General features: G+C 47.6%; 1 protein-coding gene across 1 annotated transcript in view; it reads left to right on the top strand.

Annotated features, from left to right (window-relative positions):
• PTPRJ (protein tyrosine phosphatase receptor type J) overlaps positions 1–21,071 on the top strand; it is a 132,996-nt gene that overhangs the window by 104,904 nt on the left and 7,021 nt on the right. Inside the window, exons 5-21 of the mRNA XM_084894999.1 lie at positions 663–872; positions 1,667–1,891; positions 3,455–3,727; positions 4,799–5,050; positions 5,761–6,018; positions 6,729–7,004; positions 7,660–7,950; positions 10,638–10,769; positions 12,398–12,605; positions 12,718–12,839; positions 13,971–14,058; positions 14,737–14,778; positions 15,666–15,753; positions 16,270–16,360; positions 17,252–17,325; positions 17,432–17,566; positions 20,782–20,901. Coding sequence (XP_084751125.1) covers positions 663–872; positions 1,667–1,891; positions 3,455–3,727; positions 4,799–5,050; positions 5,761–6,018; positions 6,729–7,004; positions 7,660–7,950; positions 10,638–10,769; positions 12,398–12,605; positions 12,718–12,839; positions 13,971–14,058; positions 14,737–14,778; positions 15,666–15,753; positions 16,270–16,360; positions 17,252–17,325; positions 17,432–17,566; positions 20,782–20,901 — 2,885 coding nt within the window. The remainder of the gene's footprint in view (positions 1–662; positions 873–1,666; positions 1,892–3,454; positions 3,728–4,798; positions 5,051–5,760; positions 6,019–6,728; positions 7,005–7,659; positions 7,951–10,637; positions 10,770–12,397; positions 12,606–12,717; positions 12,840–13,970; positions 14,059–14,736; positions 14,779–15,665; positions 15,754–16,269; positions 16,361–17,251; positions 17,326–17,431; positions 17,567–20,781; positions 20,902–21,071) is intronic.

The raw sequence follows: 21,071 nt of genomic DNA, 5'->3' as shown, positions 1-21,071 counted from the left end.
AGGGTTTCTGCTCGGTCCACAACATACCTGTGCTTGTATGTGCTTAAGGCCAGAGCCCTGGGTTCTGCTTTTCCTAATGCCCCCAAGCGTGTGTTCTTGAGCAAGTCACCCGCCTCTCCGCAGCTCCAGGTTCTCATAAAGGTAGGGAGTGGAAGCCATTTTGGCTGAAATGGTTTGGTTTATGTCGCTGAGAGTCAAATCAGGTGATGGAAAGAATGGTGAGGGGATAGCACAGATGGAAAGTTCTCTGAAAAATCCCCTTGGGTTCAGAATGCAGGGATGCGTTCCTTCGTAGAAATGTCTTGGTAGTACGAAATGATATTACTGTGTTGTCTTGACTCGAGACCTTTAGGCGTATCAAACAACCACTTTATTTGATGCTCTGTTCCTGGTGTCCAAAAACAGATGTCTGAAATGCTGCTGTTTAAAAAGGGGCAATTTAGAAGAGTGTCAAGTCACTGTTGGTCCACTGTCTTGGGGAGTATTACCGATCTTAAAAAGTTCTGGATTTAAGATTTATTCTCTTCTCTTCTGCATACGATACATATTTTCTCCTGCATCGATGGACTTGCCCTAGTCTCTGATATAAAGGAAGTGGTTTTTAGTGGGTAATATCGAAACATCAGCTTTATGCATATCTTGTTCGCGTGTTTTTAAAATAGAGCCTCTCCCAGTGTCTGGCCTTCGTGTCGCCACGGGGGTGACCACAGTTGCACTTTCCTGGAAGAATAATGGCGCTACCACCTACTGGATGCTCCTAGAAGCCATGGGAAACCACAAGGAGAGAGCCAGCATTTCAGTCCGCAAGCCAGAGGTTATATGCAAGGCCACCCTGAATGTTTCGGAATCGGACAACACAGAGAGAGAGAGAGGTGAGTTACAAGAGTGTGCTTCTCATCTACTTGCAATTAAAAAAAAAAAATTGATTTCTTAGAGAGAGAGAGAGATAAAGAAACATCAGTGTGATAGTGAAACATCCGTCGCCTGCTGGGCATGTGCCCTGACTAGGAATCAAACCAGCAACCCTTCCGTTCATAGGATAACACCCAATCAACTGAGCCCCACTGGCCAGTCGGAGGAGCTTACCACATCCCCCGAGAAAAGGGATACTGAGGCAGACCTAGACATGTCCTGCATCTACAGTGGAGGAGTTATTTGCAGATTTCAGAGCATTTTTCAGGGCAACTCTGTGAATTGAGAACAAACATTTCACCCCCAGTTTGTATGTAGGACACAGACTGCAAAGTGGGTGCTAGGATTCCTGATTGCAAGGGACAGAAACCAGACTTTCCATAGCTTAGGTTAGAAGAGCAACTTACTGGCTCAGGTATATTTCCTCACCACAGGCAGTCAGGCCTTACTTGAGTGGGTTCTGATGAACTATGTTTGACTGGTGACTGTCCTTGGAAAAGCACATCTGGACTTGGGTGGGAGAAGGTGATTTCCTGAAAGCAGGGAGAGAGAGAGATGCAAATAGATGAATTTGAAAGAGAGGCACAGATACCTGGGATAAAAGTACAGAGTGAAACATCTGCCCCAAACCGGGGCCTTCGCAGGCACAGGCGTCCCTGTCTGGGGGCGGAGGGGAGCAGAGACTGTGGGGTCTTAATTGTGGGGCAGCAAGAAGACAGGCATAATCTTAATGTCTTTGCCTTTGTGTTTGAAGCAGATGCCACCTGTTCAGAGAGGTCGGCCCAGACACTGAGGAGTCTTACTGCCCCTGAGTACACATGCCAACTCGAACCTCAAGACCCACCCTCTGCCTTTCCTCCGACCGACGTGAAAGTCCTGCTTCTTGGGTTAAAGTCTGACATGCGGTACAAGGCCACTGTTTATCCTCGAGCACCAATCGGCGAGGAAACACATCCCTGCGCCATAGAGTTTATCACACGTATGTTGGATTTCATACAATGGCTTCAGCCAGTCGCTAGCACAAAGTATTGGCCTCTGAGATTCTGAGTTACCCCTTGCTCTCCAGCGGACAGGGCAGACCCTTTGAGGTTCTTCTCAGCCCTGTGGCCAAGACACTGCTTTCTCTGAGCTCAGCCACTCTGTGCAGACCCTGGGAGCTGCCTCGGGTTTTCCTTCATTTCTCTGCACATTAGCCAATGAGACAAGCTGGTGTAATATTTTTCTCTTACAAACCGATATTCACTTAGTCAGTGTTGTTTAAGTATTTTCTCCTTGAGATAAGAGAATGAGTTTCCTCTTTTGGAGTGACCTTGGGAAGCACACTGCTCTTTCTTAAAAAAAAAAAATTTTTTTTAATTGATTTCAGAGAGGAAGGGAAAGGGAGAGAGAGATAAAAACATCAATGATGAGAATCATTGATTGGCTGCCGCCTGCATGCTCCACACTGAGGATCGAGCCTGCTACCTGGGCATATGCTCTGACTGGGAATCAAACCTCCTGGTTGAAAGAGCGACACTCAACTACTGAGCCACACCAGCTGGGCAGCATGCTGCTCTTTCTATGGAAACTTGTTGCTGCTTTTTACCTTTCCTTTAAAACTACAGCTCAGCATGAGCTGAGCAAGAGCTAGCAAGTGGCAGGGCAGGGACTGGAACCCAGGGGTCCTGGCTCATCCCACATCAATGCTTTAATCCAAGGTCTGCCCCTTTCCCCGGCAGACCTTGGATTAAATCCTGTAGATTGACCAGTGCGGGAAGGCTTTTTGGATTGGTGCTGGTGAGCGGCCTAAACAAATGCACAGTTCCTCCCCTCAGGGAGTTTCATTCTAGATGATAATGGAGACTCGAATACTTGGAAAAACACGTGGCCTGCTCTGCGGGTTTAGGAGCAAACACCACAGCATTGCAGTTCTCAGGGGCTTGGTGGCAGGCAGCATAACCTGACTCTGGTTATCGTATCCAAAAGTTTATCTATTCTGAAAGGCTGTCGTAGGCCCATAGGCCGGAGGACCCAGGACAGAAAATGGATTAGCATCCAGAAAACTCCGGATGGCTGGACTGCACTGGATTCGCTGACACTCTGAGGATTCAAAGTCTTGAGATGGAGAGCCGTCACATATCTGCTTTCTGGATTTCTGTGCTGGAGAAGGGAGATGCTGTCCCCCAGCTTCTACATGGGTCCCAGGCACTTATTCCCACCAAGGGGGCGTGGAGTGCTGTTTGGAAAAGGGGCTGCACAGGGAATGCAGGGTCACTCACTGTCCACTGTCGCTGCCCCTGAGGGAATCCACCACATCACACAGAGAACCAAGAGCAGCTATGCTATTGCAGTCGGCCAGGTTGCTTCTTCATAGAAGATGCCTGACTTTTGCTGGGGCTCCATACATGTGTGTGTGTTGTGGTTAAGTGGTGTGGGATAGAAAGGAAGCATTGCTGAGGGTATTTCTTGGACTAGATGGCATGCCTGATGACAGCGTCTCTCTCTCTCTCTCTCTCTGGCTTGGCCATTCTGGTGATTGTGAACTCCTCTCGTGTCTTCACAGAATCCATTGCGGTTTTTGACTTGAAAGCTCCAGACATCAACATCACCGCCACGAGCATGAACCTGACCTGGAAAATCAATGTTACTGACTTGTCCTCTCTCTACAACTACGAGATACACGTTGCTGGGGAGACCGCTTCCCTCAATCTCACCGTCAACGAGACTCGGGCCTTCATCACCCCACTTAACCCGAGCACCTTATACAACATCACAGTGAGCCCGCTCCTGCAGGACGGCTCTGCGGGCACGCCGGGCTTCCTCCAGGTGTACACCCGTGAGTGCACGCATTGTTAGCTAGCCTTTCTTGCCTCCCTGCCATGCGCCAGGCCCAGTATGAGGCTCTGCTCCTGCCCTGCAGAGTCCACGGGACTTTTATATTCAGGATCTGCGGTACAATACCGGTGATCCTCGACCGACCCTGCCACACGCCCACGTAGGGTGATGTGTTTTCCTCGCTCTGTCTTGTTTACTGTTCGCAACCCTGTGACCTGGCTGCCATGAAACTGTTTTATGGATGAGGCAGTCAAGGCTGAGAGAGGTGCTGTTGGCAGGTGTCATACTCGGCAGATGACAGAGGTGGGGTTAGACAGTGGGGGTGTCTAGAAACGGTGTGACAGAGATGTGGAGCAAATTGCTACATGGAGACAGAAAGAACCTGGATATTCATGTCCCCTTGTCCCTAAGGTGCTGTTGTATAATGAAGCAGGGCTCAACTGTGTCTCATCCCTTGTTTGCTTAACTGTCCTTTAAAGATCAGATGATAGGCGGCACATTAAAAGCTTTTTGTCCAAAGAGGCTCTAATAATTTAAAGTAAAATTAACAGCGTGCCAGTGGTGTCGTAGGGTGAAACTATAACAGTATCAGGGTAGCCGTGGCTTTCAAGGTAGGTAGTAGGATCTCTGTTTTACAAATGAGAAAACTACAGCTCAGCATGAGCTGAGCAAGAGCTAGCAAATAGCGGGGCAGGGACTGGAACCCAGGGGTCCTGGCACATCCCACATCAATGCTTTAATCCAAGGTCTGCCCCTTCCCCGGAAGCACACTGGCAGTGGCCAAGGTCCCACTCCAGACCCTGAAACCTTGACCTCCGGGATACATGCCTCCTCTCATTTCCTGGGAATGACCTTGAACAAGCTAAGCAAACAGTTTCTGCACTCCTGTAGCCAAGTGTGCTCTCAGAGGCCAAACACCGGTTTCTGAGGGGGTTCACATTGTAGGTGGCGGTGCAAAGAAGAGAAAAAGAGAGGTCAGGGCCAGTTAGCCTCATTGTAAATATTTTGTGAGGTTCTGTCACCTTGTTTTCTGGAGATAGAGCCTTATTTGCCCCCTCTTTTCTTTCCTCAGGTCCTCGTCCAGTTTCTGACTTCCGAGTGACGAATGTCACCACAAGGACTGTTAGCTTAGCTTGGAGCAGCAATGACTCTGTCTCCTTTAAGATACTCACCACACAGGGCGCTAAAAAATCTCAGGCCACAACCAGTGAAACTAGTATCGTCATTCATGGCTTATACCCCGGGACCGAGTACTGTTTTGAAATATTTCCACAAGGGCCAAATGGGACTGAAGGGGATTCCCAGACAGTTTGCAATACAACTGGTAAGCAAATAGGCTGCGTCGTCTGCGAAACAGTGATGGCTCTTAAAGAACATCAGTATAATGTATAGATGCCAGGTTTTCCACATGTTGTTTTTCTTTTATTACCTAAGAAAAGTCTTTAAAGAACATTTACAGTGACAGAAATGCATATTCATTCTATAAAATACAGATAAGAAAAATAATCACGCATAAACCATCAATCAGAGATAATCACTGGTAACTTTTGATGAAATGAAGTTTTATAATTGTTGAGGATAACACAAACGAGGGAATGATTGAAAATTTGTTGAGAATAACATACATCCGAAAAGCACACACATGCGCACACACCCTAAGCGCGTAGTGTGGTGCGTTTTCACAAGCCGAACCCATCTGGTCGCCAGCCCTCAGGTCAGGAAACGGAACATGGTTTTTACTAGAAGACCCCAAAGGGGGCACTTTTATGACCAAGGCAAAGGACCAGAGAACTGATGGGGGGAACCCGTAAGAGCCTCTGTGTTATTGGGGAGCCAACATTCGTGAAAGAACTGAGTGTGTGCGTTTCTCACCCATGTTTCGGAGTTTGCACTTTTGTGAATTCATTCGAGACTCATGATGAAAGAACAAGTTCCCTTGACAGACACTTTGAAGCAAAGCTAGAGATTACGATGGCCATTAACAGACTCTCTCTCCCCGCCGCATCCCCTCCCTCCCCCCCTTCCTCCAACCAGACTCGGCTGCAGTGTTTGACATCCGTGTGGTCAATGTCACCACAACTGAAATGCGGCTAGAATGGCAGAGTATAGACAATGCCTCTGACTACATCTACCACCTACAGCTGAAGTCTGAGAAAGGCTCTAGCCAGATGGACAGCTCCTACAAAGCCATCACTCTCAGCGGCCTGATCCCGGGCACCTTGTATAACATCACCATTGTTCCAGAAGTGAACGGTGTCCAGGGAATCTCTAGGCTCATTGAGCAGTACACACGTAAGTGTCTTAGGACGCCCTCTGAAAGGGAGTATCTACCTGACTTTCCCTTGGAGGGTGGGGTGTAGGCATTGGCTAAGGGGCCATTGTTTCTGGGCTTCAAGTCAAATGCGAAGCTCTCGAAGCTGAAACTATCAGCAAGGGTTCTGTTCTTCTCACGGGGCACTGGTGCTGAGCCTAGTGAACGTGGCATTGTCTTTAGAAGCAGAAAGCGATCCCATAAGCCTGGGAAACATACCTGTCCCATTCATTCATTCCTTGGGAGTTGAGATGAGGGGAGGGTCTGCCTGTCATTGGTGTGGGAAGATGCTGCTCAGAGGAGGAGCTTTGCATGCAGCAGTGAGGGAGGCTCTTCGCTCATAATAAGTGTGTGTAGAGATGATAGTTTATAATGTCTTTTTAACATACATTTTTCTTTCACTGATCAGATAGGAAATTATATCTTGAAAATTTAGGGCACTTATGAAGTATCGACAGAAGCATGAAAAAGTTTATTCTTTTTGAGATATAATCTGTATAATTATTCTCTGAATGTCTTTTTGAGAAGTCTCCCATCTTTTGAATTAGCAAATATTAGGTTTATTCATTCTTTCTCCAAAGGAGGTAGGCTATTTTTACATGCACTAGATAAGAGTCCTGGAATTCAAGCTAATGCATGCCTTTTTTTTTTTTTTTTTTTTAATAAAAACAAAACAAAACACAAAACCAAGGGCCCAGCAATGTGTTCAACATTGAAATAAGTACCAACACCACATCGGCAACCTTCAGATGGAATAACTCTGATGAGGCCTCTCCCATGTACGTCTACCGCCTTCTCATTGAGAAAGACGGGGATTCCAGCAATGCAACTGAAATAGTCACAAACACTGGCATCACCAATGCTACGGTCACCGAGTTAACACCTGGCTCCCGGTACAGAGTCAAGATCTTCACCCTCCGGAATGTCATTTGGTCACTGGACCCTGGCTGGAAGCCATTCTGTACAGGTGAGTAGCCCCAGGTGCCTGCTGGACCTCTTCCTGTGGGGTGCCGGCCTTGCAGGTGGGTCCTCTCCACACTTTAGTTTACCAGGTGTTGTGTGTATGTTATAATAGACAGTGAGCTCTCGGAGGCATCCTGTGAGCTTATTAGCCTCTGAGAGCTCATTAGTGCTCTCTGGTTGCCCTCATCATTTATTCACGCAATAAATATTTCGTGAGCACTTACTATATGCCAGGCACTTTAAGACAACTTGACTCAGCTAGGTCCCAGCCTTCCTGGAACTTCCATTCTGGTGGGGACATCATAAACATGACGCGGTAGTTATTAGATGATGGTGACTGCCGAGGAGAGGGGAGAACACAAGGAAGGAGGAGAGTAGGTGTTTATCGAGGGGTGCCCGGTCTCCTCCAGTTTGGTGTCCGACAGCCTTTGTTTCATGTAATCCCCAGAGTCCTGCAGCCAAGGCTCAGAGCAGGTGGATGCCGAACCCAACATCACCTCGTTTAGTAATGCCCCATTCCAGGTCAGCCTTGCCTCTTCCGCCACACAACATGCCTGCCTCCTCGTCATGGTGCACCAGGATCCTCCTGCTCCCCGGGGGTCAGTGTTTGCAGAGGCCAGAGCCCCGGAGTCTCATGCTGTGCTGTGCTTGCTTTGCAGACCCGGCCCCAGTAGCCTCCTTCCAATGTGAAGGAGTCCCCAAAACGCCAGCCTTGGTGCTCAAGTGGGCCTGCCCTCCCGGCACCAACGAAGGCTTTAAGCTGGAGGTCAGCAGCGGAGACTGGAAAAATGCGACAATCCTGAAGGGCTGCTCCTCGGAGGACGGCACCGAGTACAGGACGGAAGTCACATATTTGAATTTTTCCACCTTGTATAACATCAGCATCACTGCCTTGTCCTGTGATAAGATGGCACCTCCCTCCCAAAACACCTGCCTCACGGGCATCACAGGTGGGCTTCGTGGCGGCAGGGTGGCCTGGTGGCATTGCGGTTACCCCTGGAGAGGCTGACCTACTGGGTCTGTGCATGTGGCCTGGGATTCTGCTGGGTGTGTGTGTATGTGTTTAAATTTTTTGCTAAAATATTTGTTTTTGTTGGCATGGACTGTTAACCCAATTCTATAGAAACCCAGTCTAAAGAGGAAGAGTAAGAGAAACTCATGTTTAACGTCCCCAAAGTTTCCTTTGCTTTGCAGAATATTTCATTGCCACATTTTCTAAATAGTGAGTTCCCTTACTACATTAAAAAAAGTATTTTTATAGAAATATTCAAGTATACAAACAAGTACAAGGAAGTATAATGAAACCCATGTGTCCATTGTCACCCAGATGAACACTTGTCAGCACTTGGCCAATCTTGTCTCATTTATATTCTCTCCCCCATCCCCCTCCTCTTCCAGGTTTCCCACTCCTCCCTCATGCGATTACTTTGAGGCCAGGCCCCTGGTCCTATTAGAACTTTGTTTGTAAATCAAATGTATGTATCGCTCCATGATAGGGACCTATTTTTATTTCCTGCCAAACATAACCACGTTACTATTATCATATCATCTCACCTAAAAATGTAGCAATACTTTTTTCACTATTTTCAGATATTCAGTCAAGATTCACATTTCCCTAGAATCCACATTAACAAGCTCCCCAGTTGTTTTGGGAAATGGGACCATTGACTGCATAGGTGCACGGGGGATCCCACAGTTACTCTCTCCATGCCCATCTTTGTTTTGTTATTGTTCTTAGAGAAAATTGCTTCTCTCTTTGCTTCAGTTTTATCTGTCTTTTGCTCTCCACGTCTTTGCCAGTGTTAAGTCATAGATCAGCCTGGTTGAGTTTGTTTTGCTTTGTACTATTAAACTCCTGGATATGTTTCCTTTAGGGCAGTAGTCGGCAAACTGGGGCTTGTGAGGCACATGTAGCTCTTTGGCCCCTTGAGTGTGGCTCTTCCACAAAATACCACGTGTGGGTGTGCATGTACAGTGCGACTGAAAATTTGTTGCCCTTGCACGGAAGTCGGTTTTCAGCTCTCAAAAGAAATTTCAGTCGTTGTACTGTTGATATTTGGCTCTGTTGACTAATGAGTTTGCCGACCACTGCTTTAGGGTATCAGAAAGTTTCTGGACAACTTCTAAAGAATGAGTGGTTGTAATTGTAAGGGGGGGAGGTGGGGGGGAAAGCCTCTTACTTCAGGGACTCTGACTTGGAAAGTGGTGGAGGGATTCTGGGGACGGAGCCTTAGACTTAGAAAGGCAGACCTGGGTTTGGATTCTTAACTTCTGCCTTTTACCAGCTTTGTAATCTCAGAAAAACTACTTAACTTCCCCGAGCCTTGCTTTCCTGAGTTGTGAAAGGGGACAATAACACCTCCCTTCAAAGACTCTTGTACAAATTGGATGAGGTAATAAAGTGTGTAGAAGACACTTACGGGTGGCCTGTGTGGCCGCTCAGGTTGTGCACGGCACAGGTCCAGGGGACATCGTTCACATGGACTCTGATATGTGTGGGGCTCCCTGGATTGTGGCATATACCACCGTGCAGGACTGTCCTGGGTCCACTCTTTTGGGGGTCCTGCAGCACCCCAGAACGTAACAGAAACGATGAATATTGCGGGTACGTTTCTGTAGTTCTGTCTTATGATGTCATCTCCTCAGTGGGTACCAACTCCTGGGGAACAGAAACCTTGTCTGACCAGTAGGAGCTTGTCGGAGGTGGTGGTGTCCGAGGCTGAAGAACGTGTGATAGGATCAAGTGCTCACCGCTGTCGTTTAGTCCAGTGACTCTCACTCTTTGATCTGTAGCTCCCTTTCCTCTGATGGATTTTTATGTACAAAGTGAACACATTTTTCCATTTGAATAAAAGTGGAGCTGCATTCTCTCTGAGAGAGGAGGCAGGAAGCGTTGCCGGGTGGTAAATCAGGGAGGTGGATTAATCAGGTGTGGGATTTATAGCCAACATTTGTTGGGTGCACCCTGTGTGCTGGGGTGAGAAACACCACGGTGAGCGAGGCAGGCAGGGCCCTGGGGCGTAGGGGTGAGATGGCAGCGAGAGGGGAGGTGGGTGCCTGGAGGTGGGTGACTGGAGTGCGGCTGACAGTCTTGGGGTGGGAGGCTGGTGGGCTGAAAGGCTTGACTGCTGGGAAATGTGGGAGCCGTGGTCGGGAGTCTCCACAGTGACAATCAGAACCGGGAACACTGCCTCCAAGTGGCCTCTGCTGTCAGTTACTTGAGAGGCTGCTGAAGCCAGGTCCAGAGCTGTGCGGTCCCATGGAAAACAATGTGACCCTCATGTGTAATATGATATTTCCTATTAGGACATGTTAATGTAATTCAGATTTTTATAGGAGGCATATTAAAAAAAAATGTAAAAAAGGAATAACTGCCGTGAATTTCAATCACACTTTGTTGAACTCAGTGTATTTAAAATGTTATCATTTCCACATGTAGTCTGTGTAAGTGAGCTCAGAAGGCTCCCACCACTTCCTTCCCTGCTCATGCTCCTGCTCCTGCTCCTGCTCTGGGTGAGCCTGGCATTCTGTGCCCAGAGCCAGGGCAGGACTTGCTGTCACTGCCAATTCGGTGCTTCATAATCGGTCCGTTTTTGGTTTTGATGCCGATGATCACATTCGTGTTGTTCTGTTTCAGACCCCCCTCCTCCAGATGACTCTCCCAATATTACGTATGTCAGTCACAATTCGGTGAAGATCAAGTTCAGTGGGTTTGAAGCCAGCCACGGGCCCATCCAAGCCTATGCTGTCATCCTCACCACGGGGGAAGGTAAGGAGGTCATTGTGGGGTGAACAGTCAGTGAGGGATGCCCTGACCAGGCCCCATGTCTGTGCCCACTGAGGCTCACGAGAGATAGAAATACAGTGTAGCCCATGCTTGGCACTCAGGTGGGGTGGGAGGGGGCCGGCTGTGTGCCTGATGATGTAGGTAGGTCAGGGGTTGACAAACTCTCTATAAAGGGCCAGACAGCAAATATTTGAAACTTTGCAGGCCTTACATCTCTGTCGCAACTGTCCAGCTCTGCTCCTGTGAGAGCAGGCATGGAAGGTTCAGAAAGAATGATTGGGGTGGTTCTAATAAAATGCCATTGACCAGAACGGGTCGTTGGCAGATCTGGTGCATGGACTGTACCTTCCCGACCTCCGATCTAGGTTTTTCAACACAGGGTCTTATCTTTTGGGTGGCAGAAGGTGTTCTTAAGCAACTTTCTCTATCTCTCTGCCCTCTTCTTCCCCCTCCCCACACAAGCAAATGCACAGGCACAAGCCATCAGCACAGCATGACTTTCTCTTGAAAGCAGACACAATGATTTGCATTTGTAGTGGGAACTTGCAAAGAGCATGGCATAGCTGAGCGAGGAGGTGGAGGAAAGGCTGCCTTTTCTGAAATGCCCCAGTACATTCTCTGGAAGTAAGAAAAGAATGATGCTAGGGTGTCTGCTAGCTGCGTGGGGGTGCTTTGCACAAAGCCTGGATTGAAAATGCCAAGTGGTGTTGTTTTTGGTGGTTGTTGGTTTTTTTTTTTTGAAAAAATATATTTTTTATCGGTTTCAGAGAGAGGTAGAGAGATAGAGACATCAATGACGAGAGAGAATCATTGATTGGCTGCCTCCTGCACGCTCCACCCTGGGAATTGAGCCCGCAACCCCGGCATGTGTCCTACCCGGGAATTGAACTCCTGGCTCATGAGTCGACACTCAACCATTGAGCCACCCTGGCCAGGCCGTGCTTCTGATGGTTCTTTAAATGTGAAGAGGGCAGTGCAGCTCCTGCAATATCAACCTGTGATACTGTCCTCATGTCGAGGGAGGTGGAGCGCGCACACACACCGCCAGGTGCATAAACCTGCAGCAAAATCTCAAGCAGTGACCTGGAGATCTTTTTCTGCCCACCTGCCTTTTGTTTTGAGTCTGTTTCAAATGTCTAGTCAGGTTGCTCTGAAGGTTTTCAGCCAATTCCACACTCAGGCCTCTGCCGAAAGAGGGAGGCCATATGGCATAGTGGCCAGCCTGTGCTAGACGAGGAGACACGCTCAAGTCGGATCATCTGGGTTGGACACACAGCTCCACCATGTAGGCAGTTGTGGCCTTGGGTCCTTGTCGCTTTCGTGCCTTCATCTTCCCGTCTGTCACACGGGGATGGTAAACCTATGTGATGAGATTACCGTGGCGGTTCAGTGAGTTCCTGGCAGAGAAGGCTGGGTGTCCTGGGCCTCCCGTGGGCGCCAGGAGGGTTGGGGTGCCTGGTTTCCCTTCTCAGCACTGGCACGGAAAGCATCCTTGAGAGGTGGTGGCTCTCATCAATGTCTCCCTGGGTCACTGTCCTTATGTGGACTGTGGGAGACCCGCGTCCCCTGCATCGTTTTCTTATGGCTTCCCTTCTGTGCGCCTTTCTTAGCTAACCCGTCTGCAGAGGATCTGAGCCACACCTACGGAGATTTCAAAAGGGGGTCCTCGGCGACTTACGTGACGTACCTCATCACGACGGACCAGCAGGCGCGTTCCCAGGGCCCGTCGGAAGCCCTAAAGTACGAAATCGACGTGGGGAACGAGTCCAACACCCATGGCTACTACAACGGCAAGCTGGAGCCCCTGGGCTCCTACCGGTAAGGCCTCCCGGCTCCTCCGCTGTGGGGGCCGAGCCTCCCGGCGCAGAGCTTTCCCCGCCTGCGAGCTGGACACGCTCAGCCGCCCCTTTCCCCTCTGGTCCTCTCACAGGGCGTGTGTGGCCGGCTTCACCAACATCACCTTCAGCCCCGAGAGCGGACTCATCGACGGGAACGGGAGCTACGTGTCCTTCAGCCGCTACTCGGAGGCCGTGTCCTTGCCCCAGGACCCAGGTAGGGGAGGGCCATCAATGCTTTTAGCTGTCCTGTGGGTGTGGCTGCCAGTGTGCACAGAAGGCTGGGGGTCCATGCGCCTCCCGTGGGCTCCAGGAGGGTTGGGGTGCCTGGTTTCTCTTCTCAGAAGTTGAGGTGTCTGTCACTTGGCCATGAGGTTCCCCCGTCTCCTTCTCGGAGTGCCAGTTGCACGTCAGTCTGCAGGTGTTTGTGTGCCCGTGTGCCAGACACACAGGGGGACTCAGTGCCTAGAATCCTCAAAGGAGACGAAGGAAGCATCTTGTCTGACTCATTTGAGAAATGAGGGTGTTCGGGCCCGGAGAGGGGCAGTGACCCCTTGTGGCTTGGGGGCAGCCCTGACATGTGGTCTCAGACTCCGGGTCAGGCACTCCTGCCCTTGATCGCACAGGATTTAGGAGCGTCAGGGACCCAAGCAGGAATCATCCCCTCCCTCCGGGCCAGAGTCAGAGGGACCCACAGGCTGGCCAGTTTGTCTGGCTTTCACACGTGGTTGTTGCTCATGGCCGGAAAGAATTCCTCCCCAGGAGCGAAGTGCTGGGAGCCTGCACACCTGCCCCAGTGAGCGGGGGCTCCTGTCACCTCTGCTCCCCCATGGCTGTTGGTCTCAGCAGGTGAGAAGTGTGCCAGCGGTTGCCTCACCAAACGGGGCTGAGCCCCGAGATGCTCCCCACTCCTACCCTTATCTGGTTGGGCTGCTGCACGCAGTTTCATTTGAAGAAAGAAAGCCATGGGTTAGAACCTGAGAATCACTGTGCTAGACCAATCCCCTAAATTTGCCGTTGGGGAGACAGACCCGGAGACCTGGGGTCTCAGTGAGTTTTAGGAGCGTCAGGGACCCAAGCCTGAGACCACATGGACCAGCAGTGAGTTTCTGAGGCCCTCCAGTTAGTGGTGAGCTGGGGACCAGTAACCCAAATGTGTAGACTAGTTTTAGGCCCAAAGGTATTGAACTTGTGTATGTCACACACACACACACACACACACACACACACACACAGTCACACCCACCCACACACACAGTCACACCCACACACCCGCTCTCTGGGTGGAGGGCCCCCCGGTGGCTGGGGAGCACCCCCTGAAGGTGCCTCCTCTTTGGACTTCTCCCAGGTGTCATCTGTGGAGCCGTGTTCGGGTGTATCTTCGGTGCCGTGGTGATTGTGGCTGTTGGAGGGTTCATCTTCTGGAAAAAGAGAAGGTGAGCATTGCTTACATGAATAATAACAGACTATGTCTTTAAGACAGTTTTTCATTATGGGAAATTTCACAATTGGAGGGGACAGTGTCTCGAGCTCCATGTCCCCCTAATCCACAGTCTCGATTATATGAATAGTCTTATTTCATCTCCACGCCAAGCCGGGGGACTTTAAAGTCGGTCCCAGCCCCGACAGCGGGCCATGAGTAAACACCGCGTGTCGGTCAGGTCGCTCCTTTCAAACAGTGTGTTCTAGTCCACAAACCAGGTTCCAGGTGTTAAGAGATTTCCGTTTAGAGTTAGCTAGTAACTTTGGTTACAGGCTCTGTCTCCAGCTTAGCACTATTGTCCTCATCTCTGAAGGGGCTGACCACAAAGGCTTTATGAGAGCAGAGTATGAAACAGCGAGTCTCACTTCAAAGTAAGGTAATCCTGTGATACATATTTATGCACAGGATTTCCTCAAAGCAGCTCTAGGAAGATCCACCCACACTTTTAGATGGTGTAAAGAGAGGCCTCCACAGGTCTGTATAGGCAGCATTGGTTGCTTAGATCGGTAAGCTTGTTGCCGTGTATGGATTAATGCCCGCGGAAAAGGCATTTTGTAGATACATGAAAGGGGCAAAGCATAAAATGAATCTTTTTTTTTTTTAATCTATTTTTTTTTTTCTTTTAAAATAGGAAAGAGGAAAAGAACAACGAAGTGTCCTTTTCTCAAATTAAGTAAGTTTCCAGTGTTATGAGCTTTATTTTAAGACACTCCATCTCCCATCTGTTCAGTAACTGTCTAGACCAGTGGTCGGCAAACTCATTAGCCAACAGATCCAAATATCAACATACAACAATTAAAATTTCTTTTGAGAGCCAAATTTTTAAAACTTAAACTTCTTCTAACGCCACTCCTTCAAAATAGACCTGCCCAGGCCGTGGTATTTTGTGGAAGAGCCACACTCAAGGGGCCAAAGAGCCGCATGTGGCTTGCGAGCCGCACTTTGCCGACCATGGGTCTAGAGACAATAGATGGTGGAAACTGCTATCACGTTTCCTGATTGACACGTTTGGCCACGATTGTCCAGAAGCTCTTGCCAGCTTTGATATTCTGCAAGGAATCTGTGGGGGTCAGCCTCCTGCATTAGCTTCCAGCCATGGCTACTACGGCAGGTAGGACCACATGGACCATATCCTACCAGCACTTCCACGAAGAGATATTTTGCGATTAAAAATATAGGTTACCAAGATCTAGGAGCAGAGGATTTGCTCAGCGTTACGAAGCCAAACGGTTACATCATGGGGTCTAGAAGTTTAATTTCCGAGTGCACGTTTCTGAGTTTTGTAAACAACGTGATACTCAGCCCTCCGCCAACACTCCCTCCCTCCAGAAAAGTACTCGATGGATTGTCTCCTTTTGGGGAGATGTTTACTGTCATCTCCAGAGGCTTGGTTAGTTGAGTCATTTTTTTCTAACGGCCTGTTTTTTCCTTCTTTCCCTTTCTATGGTGAAGACCTAAAAAGTAAGTAAGCTCTTGGCTTTTTAAAAAATAACTTGCATTTTTCTAATTTTAAACCTGGTTGAACGTATACCGTCCACATACGTTGTTTTGTTTTCTTAGATCCAAGCTGGTCAGAGTGGAGAATTTTGAGACCTACTTTAAGAAACAGCAAGCTGACTCCAACTGTGGGTTTGCAGAAGAATACGAAGTATGTAGTTGTAAATAGTGTGCTTTCTATTGCTGCGTTTCCCCCGAAAGTTATAGAACTGCCCATTTTCGTTTTATGGTGAAGCTCTGGGTAAGAGGCGACCTCTTGGTGGGGCCCACAGCTCTTGTGTGCCGTCTGGAGTCACACTGCTGCCCTGTGGCCTGGGAGCACTTAGATCAGGGGTGGGGAACGTCCATCTCCCTCCTTCGGCCCATTCGGTCTGGCCCTGCCAAGGCATTAGGGGTGAGTTAATTACATGTTTGACCAATATAGCAGGCTAATTTTTAAGTTGATCATTTTGTATGGCCTGTGAATGATGTGATAAATATCCAAATGGCCCTCGGCAGAGAAAAGGTTCCCCACCCCTGATTTACTAGTAGATGGACCTTTGATTCTCGCGGTGTGGATGCCTAAAGATTATGCAGATACAGAAACTGGGAATTCAAGCTAGAGGGCTGTCAACGAAAGTATATTTGAACACTAACTAAATGGACAACTTATTTCTTTTCTTTTCAGGATCTGAAGCTTGTTGGAATTAGTCAGCCTAAATATGCAGCTGAACTGGCTGAGAATAGAGGGAAGAATCGCTATAATAATGTTCTGCCTTGTAAGTTGTTTTTCCCCACATGGTCTTCCTTTTTATTCTTCTTTTTTTTTTCCTGTCCTTGGCCATCACTATTGTAGCAATAGAGGGGAGGGGAATCAAAATACCAACTAGCCACTTCCACCACCGTTTATTAGTCACCTACTGTGTGCTAAGCATTGTATTTTGGCATCTTTCGTTGAATCCAGTCCTCACAACAACCTTATAAAATAAGTAGTGGAATATTTATTTTGCAGATGAGGAAGATAAGGCACAGAATAGCTAAGTGACTTGTGGCAGGACCAGGTGTGGGCGAGGTCTGTCCATATATATATATATATATTGATTTCAGAGATGAAGGAAGAGGGATAGAGAGATAGAAACATCAGTGAGAGAGAAACATCATTGAGAGAGAAACATCATTGATCGACTGTCTCCTGCATGCCTCCTACTGGGGATAGAGCCTGCAACCCAGACATGTGCCCTGATAGGGAATGGATCCTGTGAACTCTTGGTTCCTGGGTGGATGCTCAATCACTGAGCCATACCGGCTGGGCTGTAGGGTGGTTTTGAGGGTGTTACCTGGTTCATGGCTCTCACCCAAGGTGCTCACAGATGTGGCTTGTATCATCTGAGAAGGTGGGGTGGCCTGGCTGAGAGCTGGGGCCCTGGTGCCAGGCTGATTGGGTTCGATCCTTGATTCTGCCACTGACTGCACATAGCCCCTCCGTGCCACGGTGACACAGGGTGACTGTGAGGATTAAATGTGGCCGCATGTGTAAATGCCACCCTGTGTTCCCCCAAGGGGTGACAGGGCCCCTGTGCTATCTTCTTCCTCTTTTTCCTCTCTTGTATGTCTTTCTCCTCAAATGTTTGCTTTTCTCACGAGGACTTTTTTCACTCTTAAACCCGCAGATGATATATCCCGTGTCAGGCTTTCAGTCCAGACCCACTCAGCCGATGATTACATCAATGCCAACTACATGCCTGTAAGTGGGCAGAGGTTCTCCGAGCACTGGCTTGTTGGGGTGGTGACTTTCAGAGCTCCCCTTTCTGTTCCTTTGACATTGAATATGTGTGGCTTTCCATTTCTAGGGCTACCATTCCAAGAAAGATTTCATTGCCACACAAGGACCTTTACCCAACACTTTGAAAGATTTTTGGCGTATGGTTTGGGAGAAAAATGTGCATGCCATTGTCATGCTGACCAAGTGTGTTGAACAGGGAAGGGTAAGCATCTTTTAAAAATTATATATTAATAAATTTTTAATTCTTTTTTTTTTAACTGTGGTGGAAGGTTAAGTATCTTAAACATCAGTTGTCTTTTTAATTTTTTTCATTTGTCTTTAAAAGCACACATACACTTCACCAAACATTAGCACCTCTATTCTTAGAAACTTGTTTTCTGTCTTTTTATTCTCCAAGTGAAAAGTTAAAAAAAACAAAAACATTATTTGAAATAACATAAAATAAAACTACATACAGAGTAAAAAAAAAATCTTTAAAAATCTGTTATATCATTACCTTCGTTTGTGGACAAATAATATTCTCTGTTCATTAAGTCACTGCTGCTGGAGTTGGCAAAGACCAGGAGGTGAGTAGATGTCCCAGGCCTCGAACAAGATGCTGCTGCTCACGGCCCAGCTCTGCTCTCCAGCTCTGTGGTTGGGTGCAGGCATCGTGTCTCTAAGCAACCAGCTTTGTCTGTGAGATGGTACTCCACCAACCTGGTGATTTTCAAATGTGTTTTTTAGCACTGGTAACTTTTTTCCTTTTTTAAAAATTATATTTTATTGATTTTTTTTTTTTTTTTACAGAGAGGAAGGGAGAGGATAGAGAGCTAGAAACATCGATGAGAGAGAAACATGGACCAGCTGCCTCCTGCACATCCGCTACTGGAGATGTGCCCACAACAAATGTACATGCCCTTGACCGGAATCGAACGTGGGACCCTTCAGTCCACAGACTGACGCTCTACCACTGAGCCAAACCAGTTTCGGCTGGAAACTTTTCTTGATGCAAATCTCAGACTTTCCCCCAGATATGTCTCAGCAGTCCCCCTCCCTTGTGATGGCCTGGAATCCCTTGGCCGTTTCCATTAAAGATAAGATTTCTGTTAGTACTAAAACCCCATGTTTCTATAAATGGGTGTGAGAAGAATTGGAAAACATGCTGAACTCAGGAATTCTGTGCTCGAGGAATGGGACCTAAGGTTGCTCTGTGATTCTTTTTCTGTAGGTTTTTTTACTTGAAGAATAGGATAGGACTCGGGTCTCTAGACCAGTAGTTCTCAAACTTGAACGTACATCAGAATCACCTGGAGGGACGTTCCACCTTTAGAGTTTCTCATTCAGAGGTTCTGTGGGGCCCCAAGAATTGCATTCGGACCGTTCCCAGGGGCTGATGCTTCTGTTGGTCCAGCATGCCTGCTTTGAGTAGCACTGAGCTAGGGGATGGTGGAACCTGCCATGGTTTCTTTTTTCTTTTTATTTATTTTTATTGATTTCAGAAAGAGGAAGGGAGAGGGAGTAGAGAAACATCAGTGATGAGAGTCATTGATTGGCTGCCTCCTGCACACCCCACACTAGGGATTGAACCTGCAACCTGGGCATGTGCCCTGACAGGGAATTGAACTGGGACCTTCTGGTTCATAGGTCCACACTCAGCCACTGAGCCATGCTGGCTGGGCAGACACCATTTCTTTTAATGTTCTTTTCTTCCCTTTCATATAGAAGATATTTTTCAGCCCAAGATTGTGTAAGGCCCTGTGGCAGGGTCTGGGCATGGAGGAAGGAAAGGGAGCAAAGAACAATGAAAGATGATTGCCATTTTCTTGTGATACAGAGGGTAGGGCTTTGCACCCCCTTCTGGTATCAGGAGAACAGCCCGTTAATGCTCATAGATTATGAATGTACATGAACGTTATGGGTCTTCAGCCCTGGGCCTCACACATGGAACATTCTTATAAGTATCTGTTAAACAAACAAAAGTGATGTACGTAACTGAGCAATGACCATGAGGATGACTTGTTCATCTTAGGTCAGTAGATGATACTGATTCTGGGTAGAAGGGGAAGGGAGCCAGTCTACAGTATTTTCTGCACAAGATGCTCCATATATGTTACTTCTTTCCTAAAACAACCCTGTGAGGCATTATCAGTATTTTATAGATGGGAAACTGAGGCTTAGGGAGCTTAAGAACTTGCCCACAAGGTGGCAACAAAAATCCAGCTGGTTAAGAGCTGGCGCTGGAAGTCAACTCCATGTCCGTGTATGTTCAAGTTCTGTGTTCTTTCTTGGAGCAGTGGGCCAGACACTGGGATCTTAGGAAAAATGCAGGTTCCATGCCTGGGTTGGAGTTTCTGGAGGTTGGACCCAGGCATCAGTTTTTAAAGCAAAACAGATCTCCCAGGTCAGTCAATCCGGTAACCAACCAGGTTTGGAAACCACCAGCTGTAGAGCATACCTTAGGAAGTTGAGTACGTGTGTGTGTGTGTGTGTGTGTGTGTGTGTATGCATGTGTGCATTGTTGTTTGCCAAATGGGATTGCAGATATTCTTGGAGAGCAGTTGTTTCTTTTCTTTTTAAAATTTATCTTTATTGTTGAAAGTTTTACAGATGTTCCCTTTTCCCCCCATTGACACCTTCTAGCCCGCTCCCACCCCTTGCCCAAGGTCTTCACCACCCTAGAAGAGCAGTCGTTTTTTTGATTTTTTTTTCCTGTTCACATTTGCTCACCAATTGGTAGGATCCAAGATCCTAAAATGATTTCATCCGATCCTCTTTACCAGTGTCTATATTTGTATGGCACTTAGTGTGTCTGTGGTGGTATTGGGTGCAGATCTCATTTCTTCCAGCTGCACTCGGTTCTGGGTCAATCAGAGTTTAGTTCAGGGAACAGTCATGGAGGGGCTGCTATGGGGGCCCCAGGGGACTGGGTGGGACTGTGTCCCCTGAGAAGTTACAGCTGCTGGTTAGCGCTAACTCAATTTTCATGCAGAAATGAGTGCTCCGTGTTGGCCAGATCTGATTTTCCAAGAGAAGCCAGAAATCCGGATTTCTATGAGAAATCTTCCAATTTTTAAAAGAGTTGGCAACAGTTGTAAATTAAAACACATACAATTTTAAGAGTTAAACAGAACCCAACTAGAGGACTTAGTCTCTGATGCCAGTTGTCAATATCTGGTCTCGCTTGAGAGGCTTCAGTGATAACAGATGGTGTGATCTCAGTCTTTGTATAAAAATGCACTTTCAGTCCTCGCTGGGTAGCTCAGTTGGTGAGAGCACCATTCCAACACGCCAAAGTTGGGTGTTTGAAATCTGGTCCGGCACATACAAGAATCAACTAATGAATGCATAAATAAGTGGAGCAACAAATTGGTGTTTCTGTCTCTGTCTCTCTCAAATCAATAAATGAAATATTTAAAAAATGCACTTTTATTCTAGACCAAATGTGAGGAGTACTGGCCTTCCAAGCAGGCCAAGGACTATGGGGACATAACGGTGGCAATGACATCCGAAATTGTTCTTCAAGAATGGACCATCAGAGACTTCATAGTGAAAAATGTAAGTAAGAGGTCAAGATGGCTAGGTCTCCTATAAAATGAGCATACATTAATTTTAGGGGTGATTCGTTTTAGGTTAATATTAACCAGTCTTTTTTATGCATTCAAAAAATGTTTTTGCTCTCTTCTTTACAGAATAAAACAATCCATATCTATACACACTCTAAGGCA

Source organism: Pipistrellus hanaki (assembly GCF_964339955.1).
Source record: "Pipistrellus hanaki genome assembly, chromosome: 9".
NCBI lineage: Eukaryota > Metazoa > Chordata > Mammalia > Chiroptera > Vespertilionidae > Pipistrellus > Pipistrellus hanaki.
The sequence above is the reverse complement of the archived record's forward strand: the minus strand, read 5'-3'. Positions and strand labels throughout refer to the sequence as shown.